At 41.7% G+C, this 22,668-nt stretch overlaps 1 protein-coding gene across 1 annotated transcript in view; it reads left to right on the plus strand.

Annotated features, from left to right (window-relative positions):
- Nucleotides 1-22,668, plus strand: part of LOC308307101 (ATP-dependent 6-phosphofructokinase, platelet type-like) — a 68,647-nt gene that overhangs the window by 43,241 nt on the left and 2,738 nt on the right. Inside the window, exons 13-21 of the mRNA XM_080752236.1 lie at nucleotides 1,940-2,086; nucleotides 5,049-5,119; nucleotides 6,112-6,199; nucleotides 9,377-9,529; nucleotides 10,934-11,098; nucleotides 11,835-11,896; nucleotides 15,270-15,381; nucleotides 16,873-16,972; nucleotides 21,104-21,209. Of these exons, the coding sequence (XP_080608362.1) occupies nucleotides 1,940-2,086; nucleotides 5,049-5,119; nucleotides 6,112-6,199; nucleotides 9,377-9,529; nucleotides 10,934-11,098; nucleotides 11,835-11,896; nucleotides 15,270-15,381; nucleotides 16,873-16,972; nucleotides 21,104-21,209 (1,004 nt within the window). The remainder of the gene's footprint in view (nucleotides 1-1,939; nucleotides 2,087-5,048; nucleotides 5,120-6,111; nucleotides 6,200-9,376; nucleotides 9,530-10,933; nucleotides 11,099-11,834; nucleotides 11,897-15,269; nucleotides 15,382-16,872; nucleotides 16,973-21,103; nucleotides 21,210-22,668) is intronic.

Consider the following 22,668-nt stretch of genomic DNA (forward strand, 5'->3'; position numbering starts at 1 on the left):
TTTCCATTGTCGAAAACCGCGTTGCTGTTTTGATTCACGCGGTTGATGCCCGACAAAGCCATACTGTATGCACTGCGGTGGATTCAAACCCACAACCTCCATGGTGGTGGGCAGGGACTTTACCACTGTGCCACCCGAGCGCCGGCTGATCACTGTTTGTAAGACATGTTCTATTTGGTTCAGCAGCAGTAGCTCTGTTTGTAAGACATGTTCTATTTGGTTCAGCAGCAGTAGCTCTGTTTGTAAGACATGTTCTATTTGGTTCAGCAGCAGTAGCTCTGTTTGTAAGACTTGTTCTATTTGGTTCAGCAGCAGTAGCTCTGTCTGTCAGACATGTTCTATTTGGTTCAGCAGCAGTAGCTCTGTCTGTAAGACATGTTCTATTTGGTTCAGCACTGAATCAGCAGCAGTAGCTCAGATGTAGTGTCCCGCATTGAGGTGACACCTGGCCCCCACCATGGGGTGACAGCTCAACCTTTCTGGAAGCTCTGTCAGCCTGCTGCTGTGCTTCAGGAGGAGCTACCGTTGACCCAAGAGCAGCGAGGAGTAAGAAGCAACCTGGCCAGGCTCCGTGCTGTGTTGCTGGCTCTCCCTTCCATCTCAGTTAATAACCACAGCAGGCCCAGCGTGTGGCAACAAACAGAGCAGAAACCAGCTATCGGTGTCCTGTCTACTGCTGTTGAATTACTTTTCTCTCACACGCTTCCATCTGCCTCTGCTCGAAAGCCCCACCCAAGGCATGGCAGCCATTTCAGTTATGTCGTGTGTATATTTGTCTCTGGAGACCAAAATAACATTTCACAATAATATTACGCATGTTTGGAGTTAAATATTTATTATGTGAACACTGTGGCATGTGTCAGGGGTTCCCAAACATTTCTGTGCCAAGGACCTCCAAATAACCATATCCTCTGGCTGCAGCCCCCTATTCATTGCAATCTGCTTTACACTCACAACCTTTTAACAATTTGAACGATTTTGATAATGATGACAAAATACGGTTGAAAGTGGTTTGTAGCCTAGCGCAGCGATACTCTATCTGCCATTGCTACAAAAGGCAGCAGATAGGGTCTAGCCTTGCTCAGCTATTTACATTTTTCTCAGCACCCAGTATGCAATTCACCCTTTGTGAGCCTTCTAATTGGTCCCTGACTGACCAACCAGGAGGCTCTTTCTGCCTTGTCCCGCCCTAGTTCTGCCTTTTTTTATGTTGAATTTGCTAAAACATCATTTTTGGAGAAATAAAAACATTTAAAAACATGCCCAGTCACTATACTGCACATGAGAGGCACCCTTTTACTGAAACCAAGTTTAAAATGAGAATTGAATACACAAAATAACAATAAGAAGCAACTGAATTTCAATGGTAGTGAATGGAGAGAAAGGGCTCTATTATGAACCAGGTCTTATGCCTTATGCCTTAACTTCTTTGCCTTTTTTTACTATTTTGAAAAACATTTTTAAATACTTCAAATGCTGATCTACATCTGCACGTTGTGAGCTTGCAGATCATCTATTTGAAATATTAAAAAAATATGTCTATATAGTAAAAAAGAAAAGGCAAAGAAGTTAAGGCATAAGGCATAAGACCTGGTTCATAATAGAGCCCTAAAGGACTTTTGTCCCACCAAGATACAGCAAGTCAGCAACCAATGGGTGCAAAGAGGGGCGGGACAACGGGTGGGACTTGACAAAGGGTGAATTGTAGGGCGGGCGTATCACCTTTGCGCTACTCTGATTGGTTATAATCAGAGTAATATTATACATTTAAATTCTCCATTGTCCTCTCCTTTCCAATTGGTGGCCCCTGTTGGTCCCACTTAAAAAAGCTGTGGCTCGGGTTGTTCTGATGTATTAAGACTTGGTCATTGTGCATGTAGACCTACTACAGGCAGCTAACACACAGCTAACCTTGCCTTCCTGTGTTGTCTCTGCTCAGACCGGCTTCAACGTGGCCGTGCTGAACGTGGGCGCGCCCGCAGCGGGCATGAATGCCGCGGTCCGCTCTGCCGTCAGAGTGGGCATCTCCGAGGGCCACAGGATGCTGGCTGTCAGCGATGGCTTTGAGGGATTCTATAAGGGACAGGTATGTATGGCAGCTCTGGCTCACCTAACATTTCGTTTTTTATATATTTTTGGTTAATTGCAGAGCCCTATTTCAGTCTTATTAATCCACAAAAATATCATACTTGATTATACTATATACTTGATTATTATTATTTTTTTTGCGTCGGTTCTGTTTACTTTTTGGAATAGTAATCCGAAACCGGTGTATATAAGTAAAAATAGAACAATAAAAGTATATACTATACGTGTCCATAATCCATCTGAAGAACTGGCTTCTGACGAAAGTCAATCGTTTTTAGCCGTCTGGCTGGCAAAGAGCCAGAGACACTATCAGGGCTAATCTACCCAGATTAACATACAAACAGCATGCACTCACTCACACACACACATTCAAATGTATCGTAGTACAACATCACACAGACAGAGGGCAGTAAAACCCTCCCACTAAACTACTGACTGAGGGAGAACATTATGGAATAGCAGATGAGCTGTTATGTTGAACAGAATGAACACTTTTGAATGGATTGATGGATCATTAAAATAGCATGCTCTGAGATTTTCAAGTGGGCCCTGATCAAGAAAAGGTTGAGAACCGCTGGACTAGTATTTGAATGTGGGGGGAAAAAGTTACCTGCAGCTGAAAGCCTGCATTAACTGTAATCTGACCCCTGGCAAACTGGTTTCTCCTGCCTTTTCCTTTGTTCTCATTGCCCTTTCAGGTTCTATTCTAAATGTCCCCTACATTACATAACATGTTACCATACGTCACAGGAGGTATCTTGTGTCAAAAAACTCCAATCACCGGGATTGGTTGGCATTCTACGGCCTGCTAGCATTCATGGGTAACTGGCCCTAACAAGATTACGTGGAAATGGATATGGAAATATCCATTTCCACGGTGACTAGTATATGGTGAGTATAAATGCTATACTGCAGGGGCCTTGGACATGCAACTTCACACCTCGCACACACACACGCGCGCACGCACACGCACACACACACACACACACACACACACACACACACACACACACACACACACACACACACACACACACACACACACACACACACACACAAACAGCAAATGACTTGAGTCGAATGAGTTAATTAACGTGAGGCTAGATATTAAATGAACAAGTTGAGGGTCTAATTAAACAAGATATCTCTGAGATAATGGATGGCATTTTCAATGGATGGCATTTTTATAGCACTTTTCTAAGCAAGTTGCTAACTCAAAGCGCTTTACAATGGTCCATTCATTCATACTTTGAGAGAATTTAGGCATTTAGAAGACACTTTTAATCCAAAGCGACTTACAATAAGCAGGTAAATACATCAATATAATAAGCAAGATAATATGTCAGTACATCAACAATACAACATTACAACAAATGCATAGGAATTAGTGTTGCTCGATCCCGATCACGTGATCGGATCGGCCGCCGATATGGTCATTTTTATAAGATCGGAGATTGGGAAAAAAATATTAAAAAAAATATTTTCTGGGAGTAGTGAAAGTTACAGGTAAGGTGAATGCGATATGAAACGTAAGCTTACCATAATCACAGTAATCCTTAATCATTTTCAATCATATTCAAGGGCTTTTGGAGAAATGAGACAGACACAGAGCCCTGCAGAGGGGAGGTGATTGTGTCAGACTCTGTGTCCAGCTGGCAGCTGATGCCAATAAGTAGTAATGGCCCCTTGTATTGGATCAAAGGAAGGCAATTATGTCTCTCTGCACTGTCAACTAGCTGCTACAGATGCATACTTTTCAAGCAGACTGGTTAATTGGTTCTTAACTTTTTTTTTTTTTCAACTTAAAAAATGGCCAATGTTTTACCAGTTTTTATATAGTTTGTTGATTATTTTTGATGCTGTAATGGTCTATTTTATTTTATTCTTTGAGGTATTAAACAGGTTTTAAAAGTCCTTAAATCGTGACTTCACTGCCAAATTTCAAAGGCCACACCAAAGGTCCGCTGCACAAAACGATAGCATAGCTAGACCACGCACCTAATCAGTTAATCACCCTTCGTTTATGGTCATCGAGGGAAGGGAGTGTTACAGTAGTGCTATGTGTTTAGGTGGAGTCTGAAGAGGTGAGTCTTCAGTCCACGGCGGAAGCTAGGAGTGAGTCTGTAGTTCTAACTGTAGCAGGGAGTTTATTCTGCAGTTTGGGGGCCAGGAGGGAAATACACATGTATGTGTATGCATGTATATGTGTAAGTGTATGTGTGCATATTTATTTTCCCCTATTTTTTTCCCTATTATCTTATATACTACATTTTCAATCGTCTCCCCCCCAGGGCCAGTGGGTGGGTGGGTATTAGAGATGTGACGTTCACGAACAAATCGAATCTTTGAACGGCTCTTTGAAGTAAACGATGGGATCCGGTTCGCAGAGTTGGGAGCCGTTCCTTTGGGGGGGTGGGGAGGTTCAACACAAAAGCTCCTCCTTGCTACTCCACTGAGCACTGACTGCACGGAGTACAGTGAGTGAGTGAGACAGAGAGAACAAGGGGAGGAGCGAGTTCATTGTTGCCTGCTTGTTTTTTTTTTAGTAACACAAGTCAAGGTAGCTTAATTTACACACACGTTTTATAAAATAGGTAACTACAAAATTGTGATCTCAACTGTCTGTCAGCAGAGGAATGTGGTGCCACCTCGTGGATTCATGTTTCAACGAATGCTTCTTAAAAATATGTAAATATACAATGAGCCAAATGAGCCAGTCTTTTGAACAGCTCTTTTAAGTGAGCCAGATCCATGGCTCTGGCTCACTTCAAAGAGCCATAAATTGCATCTCTAGTGGGTATATGTTAGGGTTGTTTTGTCTTGCTGTATTTTGTTGTACGTTGTGTTTTGTTTCTCTGTTTGTTTTGTGTTTTTTTATGTACAATACCCCTGTATGTTCTTTATTTTAAAATGGGGGAAAAAGTCAATAAAACCACTGATGCTTGCTGTTCCCCCCTCAGATCAAGGAGATCAAGTGGTCTGATGTTGGCGGATGGACAGGCCAAGGAGGATCCCTGCTGGGAACCAAGAGGTAAAGGCCTGTCACAATCACTTCATAATCTCCCGGTCGCAATGATTTAATCCAGGGGTTCTCAAACCTTTTTAGGCTGTGACCCCCAAAATAAACATATTTGTACTGGGTACGCCCACCCTGACAAGCACTTGGAATTGTAGGTATTACATTTAATGTGACTCGGTTCCGCAGATAGATATATTGTGAAAATAGCCAAACTACATGCTCACAACGCCTTGCACTACGAGGCGCTGTGAGCATATACTGTAGATCGGCTATTTTCACAATGTTCGCCTCTTGCTTACAGGTACTTAATAATTAACAGTTTGGCCAGTTTTGTATTAAATTTGGTATTAAATCTTGAAAAATCTTAAATTGTCACGTTATAAATGTGCAGATACCCTGTATACACTTATACTGTCTGTTGGGTTGTTTACCGTTGAGTGAGGAAAAAAATGACATTAATCTAATCATCTGGGGACCCCACAAAATTATTTTTGCATAATCGTCAGAATCGTTTCCACGTGGAATAGTGTTCATATCTTCAAACATTTCCAAAAACAGTGGAAACTAAAAATAGCAAACCCTTCAAGCTCACAACGCATCACGATGCGACAAGATGTGAACTTGTAGATTGTCCATTTACAGTACATTTAATTAGATTAATAAAATGGTCAAATATGGCCTATTTTGATAATAGTACTACATTATATATTTTTTATTATTGATATGTATTTATTGTATATTTAAGTTATTTGTCATACTGTATTTACCCTGTGCAATCTTTATTTGCAAAGGCAAACACAATTAATTTGCAAGTTAATCACAATTATTTTATGTCACAATTAATCGTCAAGTAAAGTTTCATGATTGTGACAGCCCTACTCATATGTTTGATCATTCAGACAGATGGTTCTTGGACGGAAACCATTCACATCTTTCAGTAAATTTGTGAAATACTTTTTCACAACATAAGTGACCCCTGCAATATCTTTCTTCCTGTCCTCCAGAACACTCCCTGCGAAGCATGCCGACAAAATCGCTGAGCAAATGCGAGCACATAACATAAACGCGCTGCTAATTATTGGTGGATTTGAGGTATGTTGAACCCGTTAGTTTGTCCCTGTTAATTTGACTGGCGATTGTTTTGATAAGTCGCACAGTAGTGCTAAAGCTTAATATATGCTTCATGAGTTTTATGAGTTTGTGAGTTTGAAAGTAGTTACTATAATATAAATTGTATGTCAGTTCTATTTATGCATTGCTAATTTAAGTTATTAATGAATGTATAGCAATTAAAATGAACAGTGGTACTGTATATGTTAATTTCACAACCTTGCTGCCATTTTATGTTACATTTACATGCTTCTTCGTGCATATTCCTAATGTACGCTCAGTCATGCAACATTATTTAATCTTCATTTATTTCAGAAATGTCTGTAAACCATGACTGATGCTTTACAGGCGTTTCTGAGGAATGGGAATGCACTTGACTCATTGACTGCTGACACTGTTTTTGGTCCAGTGACATCATCAACAGTTACCCCGGAAATAATCTTTGACCCATAAGCTGCGTCAAAATAAGGAACTCGTCAAACTCGTCACGTGGCAGCCTGGACCATTGGCTATAACTTGTCAAACTCGCGCAAAGCAGTCAACGAGTTAAGTTTGATCATTTAGTTTACAGCAGATTTTCAGTGATTTAACCTACAGTAGATCCCGTACTGTGTGTTGGGCCATTGAAGCTGTCGAAATGAAAAGTGAACCAACCAACCAACAATGCTGGAAGTGAAACCGCTTCAGCCGCACTGATTTGGCCTCAATTTGGGAAAAAACAAGGACAGCTTGCTTTTCTCCAACCATTTCACGCTCTCTCTCCTCCTGTTTTTAGACACTCACCAGCTTTGGATGTATATCTATCTCTTGATGTATGTTGAGAGAATGATCATTCCTAGGATAAGGTGTATTGTGGAGTGGCAACCTGTCTGTTTCATGCTGCTGTCCGTTGTGATAGACCTGGCTCTTCCCTGAGGCGTGGTTCCCTCCTCTCATGTCTTCCCCCTCGTTCTCTTCCTCCCCTGGCTAGTAGCACCTCTCCACCCACCCACCAGTGCACCCCCTCTCCAGCCACTAAAAGCCCTTGGCTCTGCCCTGTAGGCCTTCCTCTCACTGCTGGAATTGTTGGATTTGCGCGGGAAATACGTGGAGCTGTGCGTGCCCATGGTCATGGTTCCTGCCACAGTGTCCAACAATGTGCCAGGGTCAGACCTCAGCATTGGCGCTGACACGGCACTGAACGCCATCACTAGTGTAAGTGATCGGGCCTGTGGCTTTACCAAGAGAGCACATATACAGTACATGCATGTGCATGCACGCACTCACGCACATGCACACACACACACACACACACCTGCTCACAATACTACCTGTGACGTGCCAGTAGTTCACTGGTCTGTCGCTCGGTGCAACGTCAGGTAGGTGAGTGACGACATGGAGGCATGCTGTTATGTGCAAATGTGGTCATGCTGTCATGTTTGCTCCTCCTGTGCCCTCTTCCTGATGTTTTGTTTGTGTGCGCGCGCGCGTGTGTGTGTGTGTGTGTGTGTGTGTGTGTGTGTGTGTGTGTGTGTGTGTGTGTGTGTGTGTGTGTGTGTGTGTGTGTGTGTGTGTGTGTGTGTGTGTGTGTGTGTGTGTGTGTGTGTGTGTGTGTGTGTGTGTGTTGCGTGTGCCTGCGTGTGCCTGCCTGCGTGTATGCGCAAACACGCTTGCACCCACCTCCATTAACATCACGACGAGTGTGCTCAACAGTGTGGCGGTGTAGCATTGCAGTGTAGCTTGTACTAACCAGGCTAACAAATAGAAAAGTAGATACTAGTATACCACTTTAATAATATAATGCCATACTCAGAATATTGTACTAGTTTATATGATTTTGTGACAGATTTCTGAATAAATACAGACGTTTGTCAATATGTCTATTTATTTGTATTAGGCAGCTGACTGATAGAGCCCATATTATTATTATATTCATTTATAGTTTGGGTTAAAATACTTACCATCAGATTCAGAATAACTGTCACATCACAGGTTTAGAGGTTTTGCAATAGCAATTTTTTTTTTTTTTAGTTTTCAGGAAAAAGAGAAGGGAAACAGTAAATAGAAACATAACAGAGCATAGCTTAGGCTGCGACGCCGGAAACTGCCGCACACCTTCTGCGCGATGCACGATGGGACTTGGGGAAACTTGTGGATAGTATGTCCCGAAGGTTTCATTGGAGGGACCATCCCACCGAAGCTCAGATTCATGTTAGCACCCCACCACCCATGTCTGTTGTTGTGGCAAAGCGGAGTCGGAGCAAAAAGACCAGACCATCTCGGATGTTGTTCTCAGGGGACTTCCGCTTCCCACCAACAGGAGGCAGACCATTCACCATGTACTAACCTGTGATATGATGACCCACAACAACCAGTCCAAGTCATGGCTGGACCAACTTCTTCTTCCTATCATCTTCTTCATCATAATCCTCCTCCTGTGAATTTGGAAGTGAACGGTTCAAGTCTTCCCAGAGTCTACCCTTTCTACCATGTTGCCATTGTAGTGATCCTTTCTAGGCCATTCTCCATATACAGCGTCACGGCATTGTACTGCCAATGCCTGCACGAACGCTCACACACACACATGCAGTCAGGCACACACTCTCACTCATTCACTCACAGAAAACGAACACACCGTGTACCCTGCCCTCTTTTCTTCTCTTTCACACCTTCCTAGTCTAAAGCAAAATCTCCTTTTTCTCCCCATTACGTCTTTCTCTTTAAGGCCATCTTCATTCTTTCTCTAACTACCTTTATCTTCCTGGTCATCTGCATTCCATTGTTTCCGCTCTTCTTCTGTTTTCCTTTATTTTTCTTTGCTTTCCTTTTTTTTCTCCTGTCCTCTTCTCTTCTGTTCTCTTCTCTTCTGTTCTCTTCTCTTCTCTTCTCTTCTCTTCTCTTCTCTTCTCTTCTCTTCGATGTTTCCAGTCTCTTCTCGGCTCTATTCTTCCACATTTCCATCTCATTCCCTGCACTGGCCACCATCACCTCCCTCTCATCCTCCCCTCACTCCCTGCTTTCTGCCAAAGGGAATCTAAAGCCTCTATCACACCGGAGGTAGTCTGAATGGCAGAGGTACGCTCCAGAAACCCTGGGAGAGACCTGGGAATCTCTCTCCCAGCGCTAGCCTCCAGTCCTTCTAACCCATTCACTGTGTGTGTGCTGTTACTGCCGCTTCAGGCCTTTGAGTGTCTGCTGCAGATGTATGAGGCTCGGGCTACGTATGAGGAGTTTTGCATCCCGATGTGTATGCTGCCCGCCACCATTAGTAACAATGTTCCCGGCACTGACCTTAGTATCGGGGCAGACACGGCCCTCAATGCCATCGTGGAGGTAAGGGTGTTCCGACCGAACCGCCGCCGCTGCCACAGCTTGACCGCTTGAGATGTTCTTGAAATGAATTCCATGACCTTGATATATATGATGTGATCTCAAGTGCTGATTGCTTTCTGTTTATTCAGTGCAGTGGTTTCCCTAGTGCTGCTTAGTGCTGGGCAGTATTTCTAGAGGTCCAATATGAGACTGCAAGTTTTTTACCACTGAGCTAATAGAGCACACAATCTTACTCGGTAATGAAAAGCATGCATTTTGACTTTGTGGCAGCAGCAACTGGTCAACTAGTTGTGGTCCTACCAGACCACAGGATCAAAGAGTCTCAATAGAAGAGCAGTAAGACCAAATACAACCCCCACAGTTGTATTAGTTATATTGTATTAACATACTCTACCGTACAGATTGGTCAAAATAACATTCACTAAAAAGTTACATCGAGTAGCCTTAAAAGAAATAAAATATATATATATATTCAAAACATCCCTCTGTCACCCATTAAATACACAACATTTGAATTTAAAGTTGCAATTCTGTTATTTAAAGTTATTAAATAAAGTAATAAATTAACAAAGCTTTTGCAAATCGATGCTAACACATTGTGAGATCACTTAAAGTCATATTGCCCAGCACTGTTTCCAGCTCACTGACATTAGGCTTGTAATGAAATTATGGCATATTGAGCTCAAAGTCAATTTTGTGTTCTGTCCTTGATGTCAAATGGTTTCCAGCTGGTTGTCCCATCCTCATGGAGGGGACTCCAGTGGGATCTGGAGAAAGCTGCATTATTAAGTTTGAAATGAGCATGTTTCATTTATATAAACCGTGATGCACCAAATGTAATGTTATGGTGGTCTCAATGTAACAAACATGATATATATGAACCTAATATTCCTAACATGAACTAATGAAACCCTTCACATTTCTAAATATGTATAACTAAGACACCCATAAAGAAATACTCTTGACATATATATCGTCACTGTCGGGCAGAAACCTTGTATCTCCAAGTTTCAAATTTGTACGTTTTTCGCGAAGTAAAGCCCCGATTCATCAGACAAGGCTGTCGCACAAAAGTAGTGAAAACAGCAGATCTACAAGCACACAACGCCACTTTTAGATTGGCTGTTTTCACAAGTTTAGTACATTTTTTTTAAAGGATAAAAACGAACGGTTTTGGACATACAAGGTTTCCACACGACAACGACGATATATATATATATATATATATATATATATATACACGTATATATATATATACACGTATATATATATAATTTTAGAGTCACATAATGTAGTAGTTTGTGTACATATGTGTTGTTAATTTGTGGGTGCGTGTGTGAATGCATATGCGTGTATTTACTGTATGTGTGCGTGCGTGTACTCCTCTGTGTGTGCCTATAACAGACCTGTGACCGTATCAAGCAGTCAGCCAGCGGTACCAAGCGGCGTGTGTTCATTATTGAGACCATGGGGGGATACTGTGGGTACCTGGCCAGTGTAGGGGGCCTGGCTGCTGGCGCAGATGCTGCCTACATCTTTGAAGAGCCGTTTGACATCAGAGACCTGCAGGTAAATTACTCTCCTTGCCCATTTAGACCTGAGGCCGATTAAAAGAAAACGCCTTCTAAATCCTAACCTAAGTTTTCATGAAATGTTGTTTTTTTTTTTTTTTTAAGAAATTGGAATATTCCTGTTGCTATATACATGACGATATCTAAAATGACACAGATGCTTTACCGGTTTTAAAGGTATAAATGGGCTTAACTAGCCAATTAAGACCCATTACGGCAAAGCGCCACTGCAGCCATCGGGCGTTGCGTCATCGTCAATTCAGGGAATGTTCCCTTTTTAATCAATGAAGGGTGCTCCATTGCCGACGTTGCGTTGAATTGCGCTGTGTTCGGTGGCAGAGTCCTACCTCAAAATTCCCCCTGGTTATTTTTTTCACGCTGTCCAACGCTGACGCGGCACCGGATGGCTGCAGTGGAGCTTTGGCGTTAAACTAGCCTCTAGTTTAACAACCAACAAGCTCACAATGCAATGCAAGACGTAGGTGTTGTGAGCTTGTAGATTCTTTATTTGACGACTGTATCGAGTGAAAAGTTAAAATTGTACCAGGTTGAGACCGTTTTATGCTTCCTGTACAGAAGAGGTCCTTTTGTATATTTCTTTCAAAGTATTCCTTCTATTCTTGACAATTTCATTTCAGGTTTTGTGTCACAATTATGGAGATAACCACGGAATCACGTTCCATGCCTTATGCACAGGTACCTTTATCTTAACACAGTGATTGTGATCTCTGCAGGCCAACGTTGAGCACTTGACAGAGAAGATGAAGACCAGCATCCAGAGAGGACTGGTCCTCAGGTAATGGTCTGCTCAGCCCAACTCACCTCACAGCAAGAGAGTTTCCAGGTCCTGAATTTCGGCATATTTTAATGGATTCACAAATGTAGCACTTATAATGGGGGACGCACACATTTCCACCGATGTTAATAATATAGTCAGAGCCAACATGAATGCAGAACTCGTTATTGGCTGGCGCGGTACACATACAAATGCGCTCTGGTCTCCCCTTGTCCAGAGCGTCTGCCTCTGTCTACAGGCAACAATGATTCCCCTCCCCGCTGGCTTTGTATATTTATGCTTCATCATACAGAAATCTCGCAATACGCTGCTCTTGCAGTGGTTCTCAACCTTCTCAGGCCGCGACCCCCAAAAATAATCATATTTGAACTGGGGACCCCCCACCCTGATGAGCACTAAGAGTTGTAAGACTTGAGGAATTACATTTTGTACAACACGGTTATATTGTGAAAATATCTACATGCTTACAACGCCGAAGCATTGTGAGCATGTAGATCTGCTATTTTCATAATTTCTGATTTTCACTTTCAGAAATGTGCAGATACCTATACTCTTATGTTGGTTTGTTTACTGTTGAGTGAGAAAACAATATTTCACATTATGCTAATCATCTGGGGACCCCCCAAAATAATTTGGGGGTCCTCCCGACCCACAAGTTGAGAACCACTGCTCTATGGCGATGACTTGTGAGCTTGCTGATCGCTATTTTCAGTGCTACCGTTGTACGACGTGCCTTGTTCTTTAGTTCCTATCCATCTCTGTTTCTGTGAAGTTTATATATTTTTTCATATTATTATTATTGTCTCCACCAGCCGAAGGCAGGGGGAGAGTATGTTTTTGCCCCTGTCCGTGCGTCCGTGCGTCCTCCGAGTTTGTGTACAGCTAATCTCCGGCGCCGTTGGTCCGGACGCTGCCAAAATGAGCACACACACTCCCTGGATGCCAATGCAGAACCTCTGCCCCACATTTTTCAAATGGCCCTGTTCTAGCGCCACCATGAGGCCGATGTTTGCAAAACACATTTCTGTACACTACTCCTACAGATTTTGTCCAAAAATCACGCAAATCGGTAGACAGCATCTCTACAGTCATGTGATCGACACGGATCTGTCTGATTGTCCATATTCCATCCTGATTGGCTGATATTGGCTTTTAACGTTTGTAAGATTGGTCCATTTTGGACAAAATGCCTCAAATCACAAATGCAGAGTGCAATTAACATGAAATCGCGCACACAGGTTCCCACTAGGCTGAGGAAGAAATGCCACTTCACATTTTTGAAAACAGCCTCATGGTGGCGCTATAACAGTCTGATTTGTGGTTTTACCTATAACTCCACTGATCAGTTTCTAACTTTGTAAGCGCACTCCCTATAGGCCAATTATTTGTTTACAAACATTGAGACTGAATGCACAGCTGACTGTATCATGTAATCAATTCCCAACAGATCCCCAAACCTGTTGCTTTGGGGAGCACTGGTTATTCAACGTCCTCTTTTGTGCTAGTGGGGTGCTCCCATGGGTGCGCCCTTATCGAGACATATATACTTCATTGCGCAACGGTATTCCGCGTCAAGAGTAGCTGATATACAAACTCACATCGCGTCACCAATGCAACCGCTCTGAGCTTGGAGGTCTGCGCGCGACACCGTCGCAGGACGGAGCATAAATTAGGCTTCATGGACTGCAGCTGGGCGAGCAGTAGACGCTCTGGTGATCATGAGGACGAGGAGCGCTCCCTCTGTTCTGATGACGGTGAATAGAGGTGGGGTTTGAAGGACAACTGTTTTGATCGCTATTATTGTTTACAATCAACAGAAACTAAGGATTATATATTTCAAGAGTGAGAATTTACAGTAAAAATCCTAAGCATTCTTCCTCCATACTGGGAGAAAAACGGCATCTGAAAGTTTGATGGAATGCATTTTTAAACACGAGTGCCATCCATTGCATCCTATGAACGGTGGGGTTCATTTGGTGCCGACCAGCGTGCGCATGCTGGTTTATATCAATGTGACGTGGACCATTAAGGCATCTATAGGCCAAGGAAAAACCCTTTCCTTGCGCCACCTGGAGGCCGACTTATGTAAGACACATTTTTGGATATTACTCCTTCAGATTTTACCCAAAATGAACACAAATCAGTACACAGTATCTCTACAGTCATATGATCAAGACGGATCTGTCCTGTAAATATTCCATCCTGATTGGCTAAGATTGGCCTCCAAACTTTGCAGGATTGATCCGTTTCAAACAAAATGCCTCAAATCAAACACAGCGTGCAATTGTAATGAAATTGTGCACGCACATTCGCAAAAGGCCAAGGAAGAAATTACACTACAAAATGTTCAAATCAGCCTCATGGTGGCGCCATGAAAGGCCTAAGATTGGTGAAGAACACATGCCACCCTTTTTACATTGGCCTATTATACCACCACCAGGACGTGTGGCTGGTGGAGACCTGTGCTCGGAAGAGCACTTCTTCTAGTTATGAACTTTGTCTCTCGTGTATTCTGACTTTCCAAGAATTAGTGCATAGAAAATACAGCAGGAGACATGTACTGTAGGTACAGAAATGCATGATAGAGTTAGACCTCATACAGTACCTACCTAACTAAAGCCCTACTCACACTTAACGGGTAAATTTGGGGTTGGGAACAGTGAGTCTCGATAATATTCAAACATTATTTGGATGATCACTACTGTCCGAGTGGAACAGCACGATTGTGAGAAAGACACGACTGTCTATAACGTGTCTTCCCAGGCATATCACGATCAACAGCTCAAGTTTAAACGGCTCTGTTCGTCGTTACATTTGCTACAGCTTCTGCATGTGATCACTAATCCAATACTGTAGAGAGTGATCTTTATGATATTGTACTGTGTGCAAAATCTTATAAGAGAATCTTATAAGATTGTCCTGTAGTTTGTAATGCTACCATATTTACAAATCATTCAAGATTTTGAAAATCCAGCTTAATTCAGCTGATCTTTAAAATCAATATCCTCCTTTCATCTCTGTCTCTCTCTTTGTCTCTTTCTTTTTCACTCTCTCACACACACACACACACACTCCCTTAAATTGGAGCAGAGCGACGAATTGCACAAAACGGTAAATTTAAGACCTGTAGTTAAGCTTAATCTCTAGTATCCCCCCCAAAGTGTATAGGCCTACAGTAATTCCCCGCTTAAGTGAATCCTACATGGGGGGAATTCCCCTCACGTTTTGAAAAAAAAAAAAAAAAAGAATTTCAGGCCCTGGTTTCACAGAAACTCATGTTAATTGAACACTGAAAATGTAAGAATGCCGGGCCTGTGAGGGCGAATGGAAAGCAGCAATACGCTAAAAGATGAATGTTGCATGTCCTGTGTAGGAACGAGAACAGCAACGAGAACTACACAACAGACTTCATCTACCAACTGTACACTGAGGAAGGCAAGGGAGTGTTTGACTGCAGGAAGAATGTGCTGGGACACATGCAGCAGGTATGTCTGCTAGGGCATTCACGAATAGTGACTTTTAGTATTCGGATTATTTGACCTGAAAGTATTTGAATAGTCAAATATTCGACAGGACTGGCCAAACTGTCAAATATTAAGTAAGCAAGAGGCGAACATTGTGAAAATAGCCGATGAGCATGTAGATCTGCTATTTTCACAATATTTATCTGCGGAACCGAGTCACATTAAATGTAATACCTACAATTCCAAGTGCTTGTCAAGTGGGGGTCCCCAGTTCAAATATGTTTATTTTGGGGGTCACAGCCTAAAAAGGTTTGAGAACCCCTGGTATTAACAAATTCATCCACCAGGGGCATTGACAACTCATTCTTATGACTTCCTATCTAGCCAAGCTTTATAAACTATATTTTTTTTAAAGAGAAAACAAACAAAAAAAAGTGAATATTCTACTTCGGTGAACAACGTCGAATAGTGACCTTGATATTCGAATATTCGAATATTTGGTGAATGCCCTAATGTCTGCTCTGTTCTGCACACACACACATTACTGAGTGTCGACACACCACACAATCCTAATACTGAGTGGTGTGTAGTGTACACATGATACCAGAGTGTTTACTCTGTGTACAATTATTGAAGCCAGACAGAAATGGAACCAGAGAGATTGTATAAATGAAACCAGGACCAGTACAGGTCTAACCTGACTCAGCATTGAGTACTTGCTGGATGTCAGCATGTGCTCAATGCTGACTCCATCTGGCAGGGTCAGGTTAGTACAGGTCCACCTGGTTCCATTTATGCACTCTCTGAGTTAGATTGACCCTGAGGTTTTCCTGTGCAACCTCTTAAACGACAGAGAATTAGAGCAAATGTCATGCACAGAAAGCAGAGACAGATATTGTTTGAAAATAGCAGTCAAGCACATACAAGCTCAAAATTTAACCACTATAACCATATATACATCAGCTGACTTTGATGCCATAATAAAGAGGTGGTGCCATAGTTTTGTACTTTTTCTGTTTTGTATGTGTCTATGAAGTTAACATTATTCTAATAGGCCACCGGTTGGGGTTATAATGTGCAGATTTGTCTTCCCCAGCCATGTATTTGTGTTTACTTCCTGAAAGCTGAAAGACTGGGCCTCAAAAGGCCCAGTCGAAAAACACAGATTAAATGACATCATACAATCATCCCCTCCCTTTTTACCATTCACCCAGCACTGTGGGTGTGGCTAACTTCAGCTGGGTCACCACCCACCATGACAACCAGGCATACGTAATGAACTGGTGGGTGTGGCCACATAAAAACACAAATGTAACACTTTCTGTACACTTGTTTTGAAAAAGAATCTTCCTCTTAGTATAATCATAATACCTGATCATCATGTTTTAGAGGAGAAAAGAATCATGGCACTGCAGCTTTAACTCATTTTGCTGGGACCTCCTCAACGACCCCTGGTGGGTCTCCACCAGACCCCACTGCCTTAACTTAATATTAGCGTGGTTGTTTTGAAAGGGCGGAGCGCCTTCTCCGTTCGACCGTAACTTCGGGACCAAGATCTCGGCGAAGGCAATGCAGTGGATCTCTAAGAAGCTGCAGGAGACATACAGACACGGTACGCTTGCCAAGTAGAACAACAACAGTGGTGTTGGATATAGAAGCTTGTTGCTGTGACTTGTACAGTAGATTCTCCCTTCAGATGTGTGGTGTGTGATGTGTGATCCTTAACTGGATCTGTCATGGAGTCACTTGCTTTAAGAATTAATTAATTTAATCAAGTGGTTATGGATTTTTATTATGTGAATGTAACATGTTGTGAATGTTACTGGAATCATCCTCAAAGTCTTAACAACAGTTTTTACTTTAGCAATCTTCTTTTTTAACCACTTGAACCCAGCATCCCTTTTCTGGGGGAACATTCACCAAAAATTGTCGATCTATGAGTTTGCAACGTGTTTCGAAGCGACGTCTTTTGAGCTTGTAGATCGGCTATTTTCGGCGAAGAGATTTGGTGTAGAAAGGTGAGGGAAAGATTCCAAATACAGTAAGAAACTCTGGTTAAATCGAATGGGTTTAAGTGGTTAATTTCACTAATTGCAAATGAACTATTCTGTTTAAAGACCAGACTGCAGTGTATCTTACCTAAAGGCTAAAAGTTAAAGTTGGAACTCTTTCCTGTTCTTTCCTGTCTATTTTCGGTGCAACATGGATGACATAAGATGAAGGTAAATCACTTGTCTATGTTTTCTGACTCCATGACCATCTTTTTATTCAGCTCTGTTCCTTGCTTTTTTAGTGCTGCTTCAAAATGTGCTTCAATATTATTTCTTATTGTTATTTTGGTCAAGTTTGGACAAAGGGAGAGTGTTTTTTGCAGGTCTTTCAGTCTGAGTGTATCAAATAAGCAACTGGGTTAAGCACAGTTGGTTTTTCGACCAGTTTAACATTCACCAGGTTAGCATTCACCAGCGTCGGCAGGTAAGCATTTCACCAGGTTAGCATTCCCCAGCGTTCGTCTTACTGAGGTTAGGGTTAAGGTTAGATTTAGGTGTATCTCTGCCCCCCCGACTTTCGGCACCTCCGCGCAGCCAATCACAAGCTTCCGCTGCCTTAACCCAGTTGCCTTTTTGAATCACTCGGACTGAAAGACCTGCAAAAAACACTCTCCCCTGCCCAAAGCCCTCACCCTAATTACTAAAACCTGATTGGCAGCATATACTGTATGTTTCCAAATAAAATCTTTCACATAAAGATCCAAAAATGTTTTGGATTGGGTGAGCAGGAAATGAGCGTATTTGACCAGCTTCATCCCACTTGTCCTTGTGTTGTCTATATTGCTTCATGTCACTATTATCATGTCAACATTATTAGTGTTTAGAACCCTGACAACTGTGTTATTTCATCATTTTTATTCAACAATACCGTACTGTAGCCAAACGAGCCTGCTCCCTGCTTGGTCACAAAGAAATGTTTCCATTCAAAAATCCCATCAACCTTTTTAAAATCACTTAATAAGGACCGTGTTCCAAAAATAACTATAAAATGAATGCAGGTATCCTGTATCGTTTATCTACTTTTGATTCTCCCCTAATTGTAGTTTCCAGTGTCAGTTGATGCTTGGTAAACATGAGTAAAATGCCTGGGCTTTTTGTGATAATCATTTATACATTTGTGTTATTAAATATGTCTGTTGTTTCTTTGTATATTGAATTTATTTGTCATAATCTGCCCTGTGCAATTTATTGTTTACGGAGCCTAAGAGCCAAACGGAAATGCTATTTCTATTTATGTTCCAATGTTTGAAGCCAAAAAACTTTAATTAAATAATTAATCACAATTATCTGAGTAACAATTAATCAGTAAAAATTAATAATCGTGACAGGCCTGTGTATTATATTAAGCAATGTTTATACAAAGATTTTTCATTGGGAACATTTCTTTATGAACCAGGGGACGTGGCTTTGACCTCAGTTATTCAGTACTCTCAATAGACCACTGTCAGGGGCCTTTTCCACCGGCAAAGAACCGGTTTAGGTTCTTTCTCCCACCTATGGGATGGCAACTTTCTTGGAACCTTGGTTCATTCTTGCGAACCCGACGCGAACCAACTTTTACGGTTAGGAACCAACTCGGTTCTCGGTGGAAAAGCTCACCTCTGGTTTATCCCATAGGCGGGAGAAAGAAGCCGAACCGGTTCTTTGCCGGTGCAAAAGGCCCCTCAGTGTCATCGGTTCACAAAGCATCCGTAGTCCTGTGTCGCACATCACCTCACCCCCCACTTCCATCCTGTCTTTGTTGCCACGCTTTCACTGCACAGAGCATTCACTAAGAATACCCTAACATTTAAACACAGAGCATTCACTAAGAATACCCTAACATTTAAACGCAGAGCATTCACTAAGAATACCCTAACATTTAAACACGGAGCATTCACTAAGAATACCCTAACATTTAAACACAGAGCATTCACTAAGAATACCCTAACATTTAAAGGTGCCGTAAGTCAGTGGTTTTCAACCTTATTTTGGGTTGTAGATGATCAACTTAATGTTAACACTTATTGAACAAACACGTTATGGCAATAATTGCTATGGGAATATAGAGCTATTTAATACAAATACAAAAAAACTAAAGCCACTAATGTGAAGATCTGCTGGAAAATGTTGGTTTGTTGTAGGTGGTGTTGACTAGGGATGGGACGATATGAAAATGTCATATCGCGATTATTGTGACAAAATAAATTGCGATGTACAATATTATCACGATAATCAAATTCTATTATCCTTGGGCGTTGCGCTGTGAGCTTGTAGATCTGCTATTTTTTTGGCAAAGACATTTGATAGGGAGTGAAAAAAAGACTGTATCAAGTACGTATATTTAATTATAAGTACCTTTTACCAATTATAGAGGGTTTAAATGGTACCAGATATGCAGCTCGGCAAATAAAAAGTGAATTGATCCCAGTGCATGACGGAGGCCGATATCACGATAAATTAAATCTCCACGATACAACTATTGTGAGTGTTTTTTATCATGATAAACGATAATATCGCTTATCGTCCCATCTCTAGAGCTGGGCAATATATCAGTATGAGACTAGAAATAATCTGCGATGATGTTATAATATAAGGACATGCTTTAGCTCGTAAGACCAATGCAACCCAGTCAAATTCCTCACTATGTGAACAAACCTCAACTATAAACTAATTCTAATTCTGATTAAATGTTATATTTTCCTGGTCTGAAAGGCTGCATTACTGTAAAACGGTGGTTTATCTTATTTCAAGGACCCTCCATAATAGTGCACAAATGGAACCCAACATTTGGTTCAATTTGTGCACTCTCAGTTACAGACCTTTATTTAACCCATTTAGGGTTAGAATTATTGACTGCTTTAACTATTGAAAAATAGAAGATATGCAAGCTCACAGCGCAGCACGAGTGCCACGCTGCGAGCTTGTAGATCTGCTATTTTTGAAAAGTCGTGAAAATGTGTGAAAATCTTTGAATATATATGTCTTTTTGTAAGCGAACGTTTGTAACTCAAATTTTGCTTCTGAGGGGGTCCCTGGAACTAAAATATTTTGAGACGGGGGTCCGTGGCCAAATACATATAATTTTGGGGGTCCTTCACATGGAAAGGTTTGAGAACCACTGACACAGAAACATAGGTTGTTCAAAAAAAACTTAGAAGGATTCAAAAGACACTTATGGAATCGGGTCAAAATTCCAATGTTCACAATTTTTCAAAGATCTGCTATTTTTCAATAGTTAAAGCATAAAATAATAATACACAATACAGTGTACCCGTTCTGATTGGCTTAAGGTTCCAAATCGGAAGGCCCCTGGACTCCACTTTGAGAACCGCTGCGGTTAAAATGACAGGATGATCTAAACTTGACACGGCCACCCCAACGCCTCTACCTGATTGGTCATATCATATCTACATGATCTCTTCTAAAAAAAAAACTAAAAAAAAACAGGGAAAAAAGCACCAATGAACAATCCCCAAGATATTGTCCCATGTGTATATAGGGTGTGCCAAATGTAGTTCTAAGAGCCATTTCTTGGGTAAACACAGCCTTACACAGGTGTTCTGATTAGACTATAGCATTAGTTCTATGCAATCAAATAATTGAAACACCTGTGTTTTGACCCAAGAAATGGCCGCTAAGGACTACAATGACGTAGCCGCTGGCACACACTATTCCACCGCTCACTGCTGTGTGTGTGTTGTCCTGTGTAGGCAGAGTGTTCGCCAACTCTGAGGACTCCTGCTGCTTACTGGGAATGCGTCGCAGAGCCCTGGTCTTCCAGCCTGTGCTACAGCTCAAACCCGAAACTGACTTTGTGTATGTATCACTGTTACATTATCACTTTGTACAACTAGTACATTTATGTGTGTGTGTGCGCGTGTGTGCATGCGTGCGTTAGGGCATTCACGAATAGTGATTTTTAGTATTCGAATTATTGAACCTCAAACTATTAGAATACCGGTAGTCGAATATTCGACAGGACTGGCCAAAATATTAAGTAAGCAAGAGGCGAACATTGTGAAAATAGCCGATCTACATGCTCACAACGCCTCGCGTTGCGAGGCGTTGTGAGCATGTAGATCTGCTATTTTCACAATATTTATCAGCGGAACCGAGTCACAGTAAATGTAATACCTACAATTCCAAGTGCTTGTCAGGGTGGGGGTCCCCAGTTCAAATATGTTTATTTTGGGGGTCACAGCCTAAAAATATTTGAGAACCCCTGGTAAAGAGCATTAAAGAATTCATTCACCGGGGGCATTGATAACTCATTCTTATGACTAGCCAAGCTTTTTAAACTATATATTTTTTAAAGAGAAAACAATAAAAATAAGCGAATATTCGACTTCGGTGAACAACATCGAATAGTGACTTTGACATTTGAATATTCGAATATTTGATGAAAGCCCTAGCGTGTGTGTGAGCAAGAGACTGTGTGTCTACAGTAGTTTTGCCTGGTAATGTGTACTCTTACCTGATACAACGTTTGTTATTCATTGTGGTTCTCAAAGTGATTTCAAGGATTCCCATAACTCGTGAGAGTATACAAATGGAACCAAAGGGACCCTCATTTGTATACTCTCAGAGTTACCGACCTGCAAGGGTCCATTTAGAACCCCCTTAAGGAACCTCCCTGAGGGACCCCCAGCTTGAGAACCACTGCATTAACCTACGGTATATGACTGGGTATCATACATTAAATCATACTGTGGAAAAAAATCCCATTATACCTCCTTTGTTGTTTCACTATTTTAACACATTTATTGCAATTGACAAGATAACTTCTTGCTGTAATTTCTGGATTTTCAGTGATTACGCTAGACACTCTTCGCCAGCGTATGAATGGTGCAAGGTTGCTTCTTTTTTTAAGACACTTATATTCAAATACAGTTTTTTGTATAGCGATCATCATGTTGAAATGTTGTTTTTTTACTAACTGTATTAGTCAGAAATGTAAACTGCACGTGACACAATAAGACATACTGTAAAAGTGTAATGTTTCTTATCTAAATGAAGAAAGTCGGGTTCTTTCAGTTAATTTATTTAGGACTGGTAGCAGACAGAGTGGCATCACAGCTCAGCATACGACAGGTCTCTATACAAACTAGGATCTGGAAAGGTTTGGGGTGGGGTCCCATACAGGGGGGGCATAGCTCAGGGGTAGAGAAACTGGTATTAGAGCACGAAGGGTATAAATCCCGAAGGGTTCCCAGTTCGAATCCGGGCTCCCCCTGAGTTAATGTCGAAGGGTCCTTGGGCAAGACTCTGAACCCCT

Source organism: Nannobrachium achirus, assembly GCF_963921795.1.
Source record: "Nannobrachium achirus genome assembly, chromosome: 21".
Lineage (NCBI taxonomy): Eukaryota > Metazoa > Chordata > Actinopteri > Myctophiformes > Myctophidae > Nannobrachium > Nannobrachium achirus.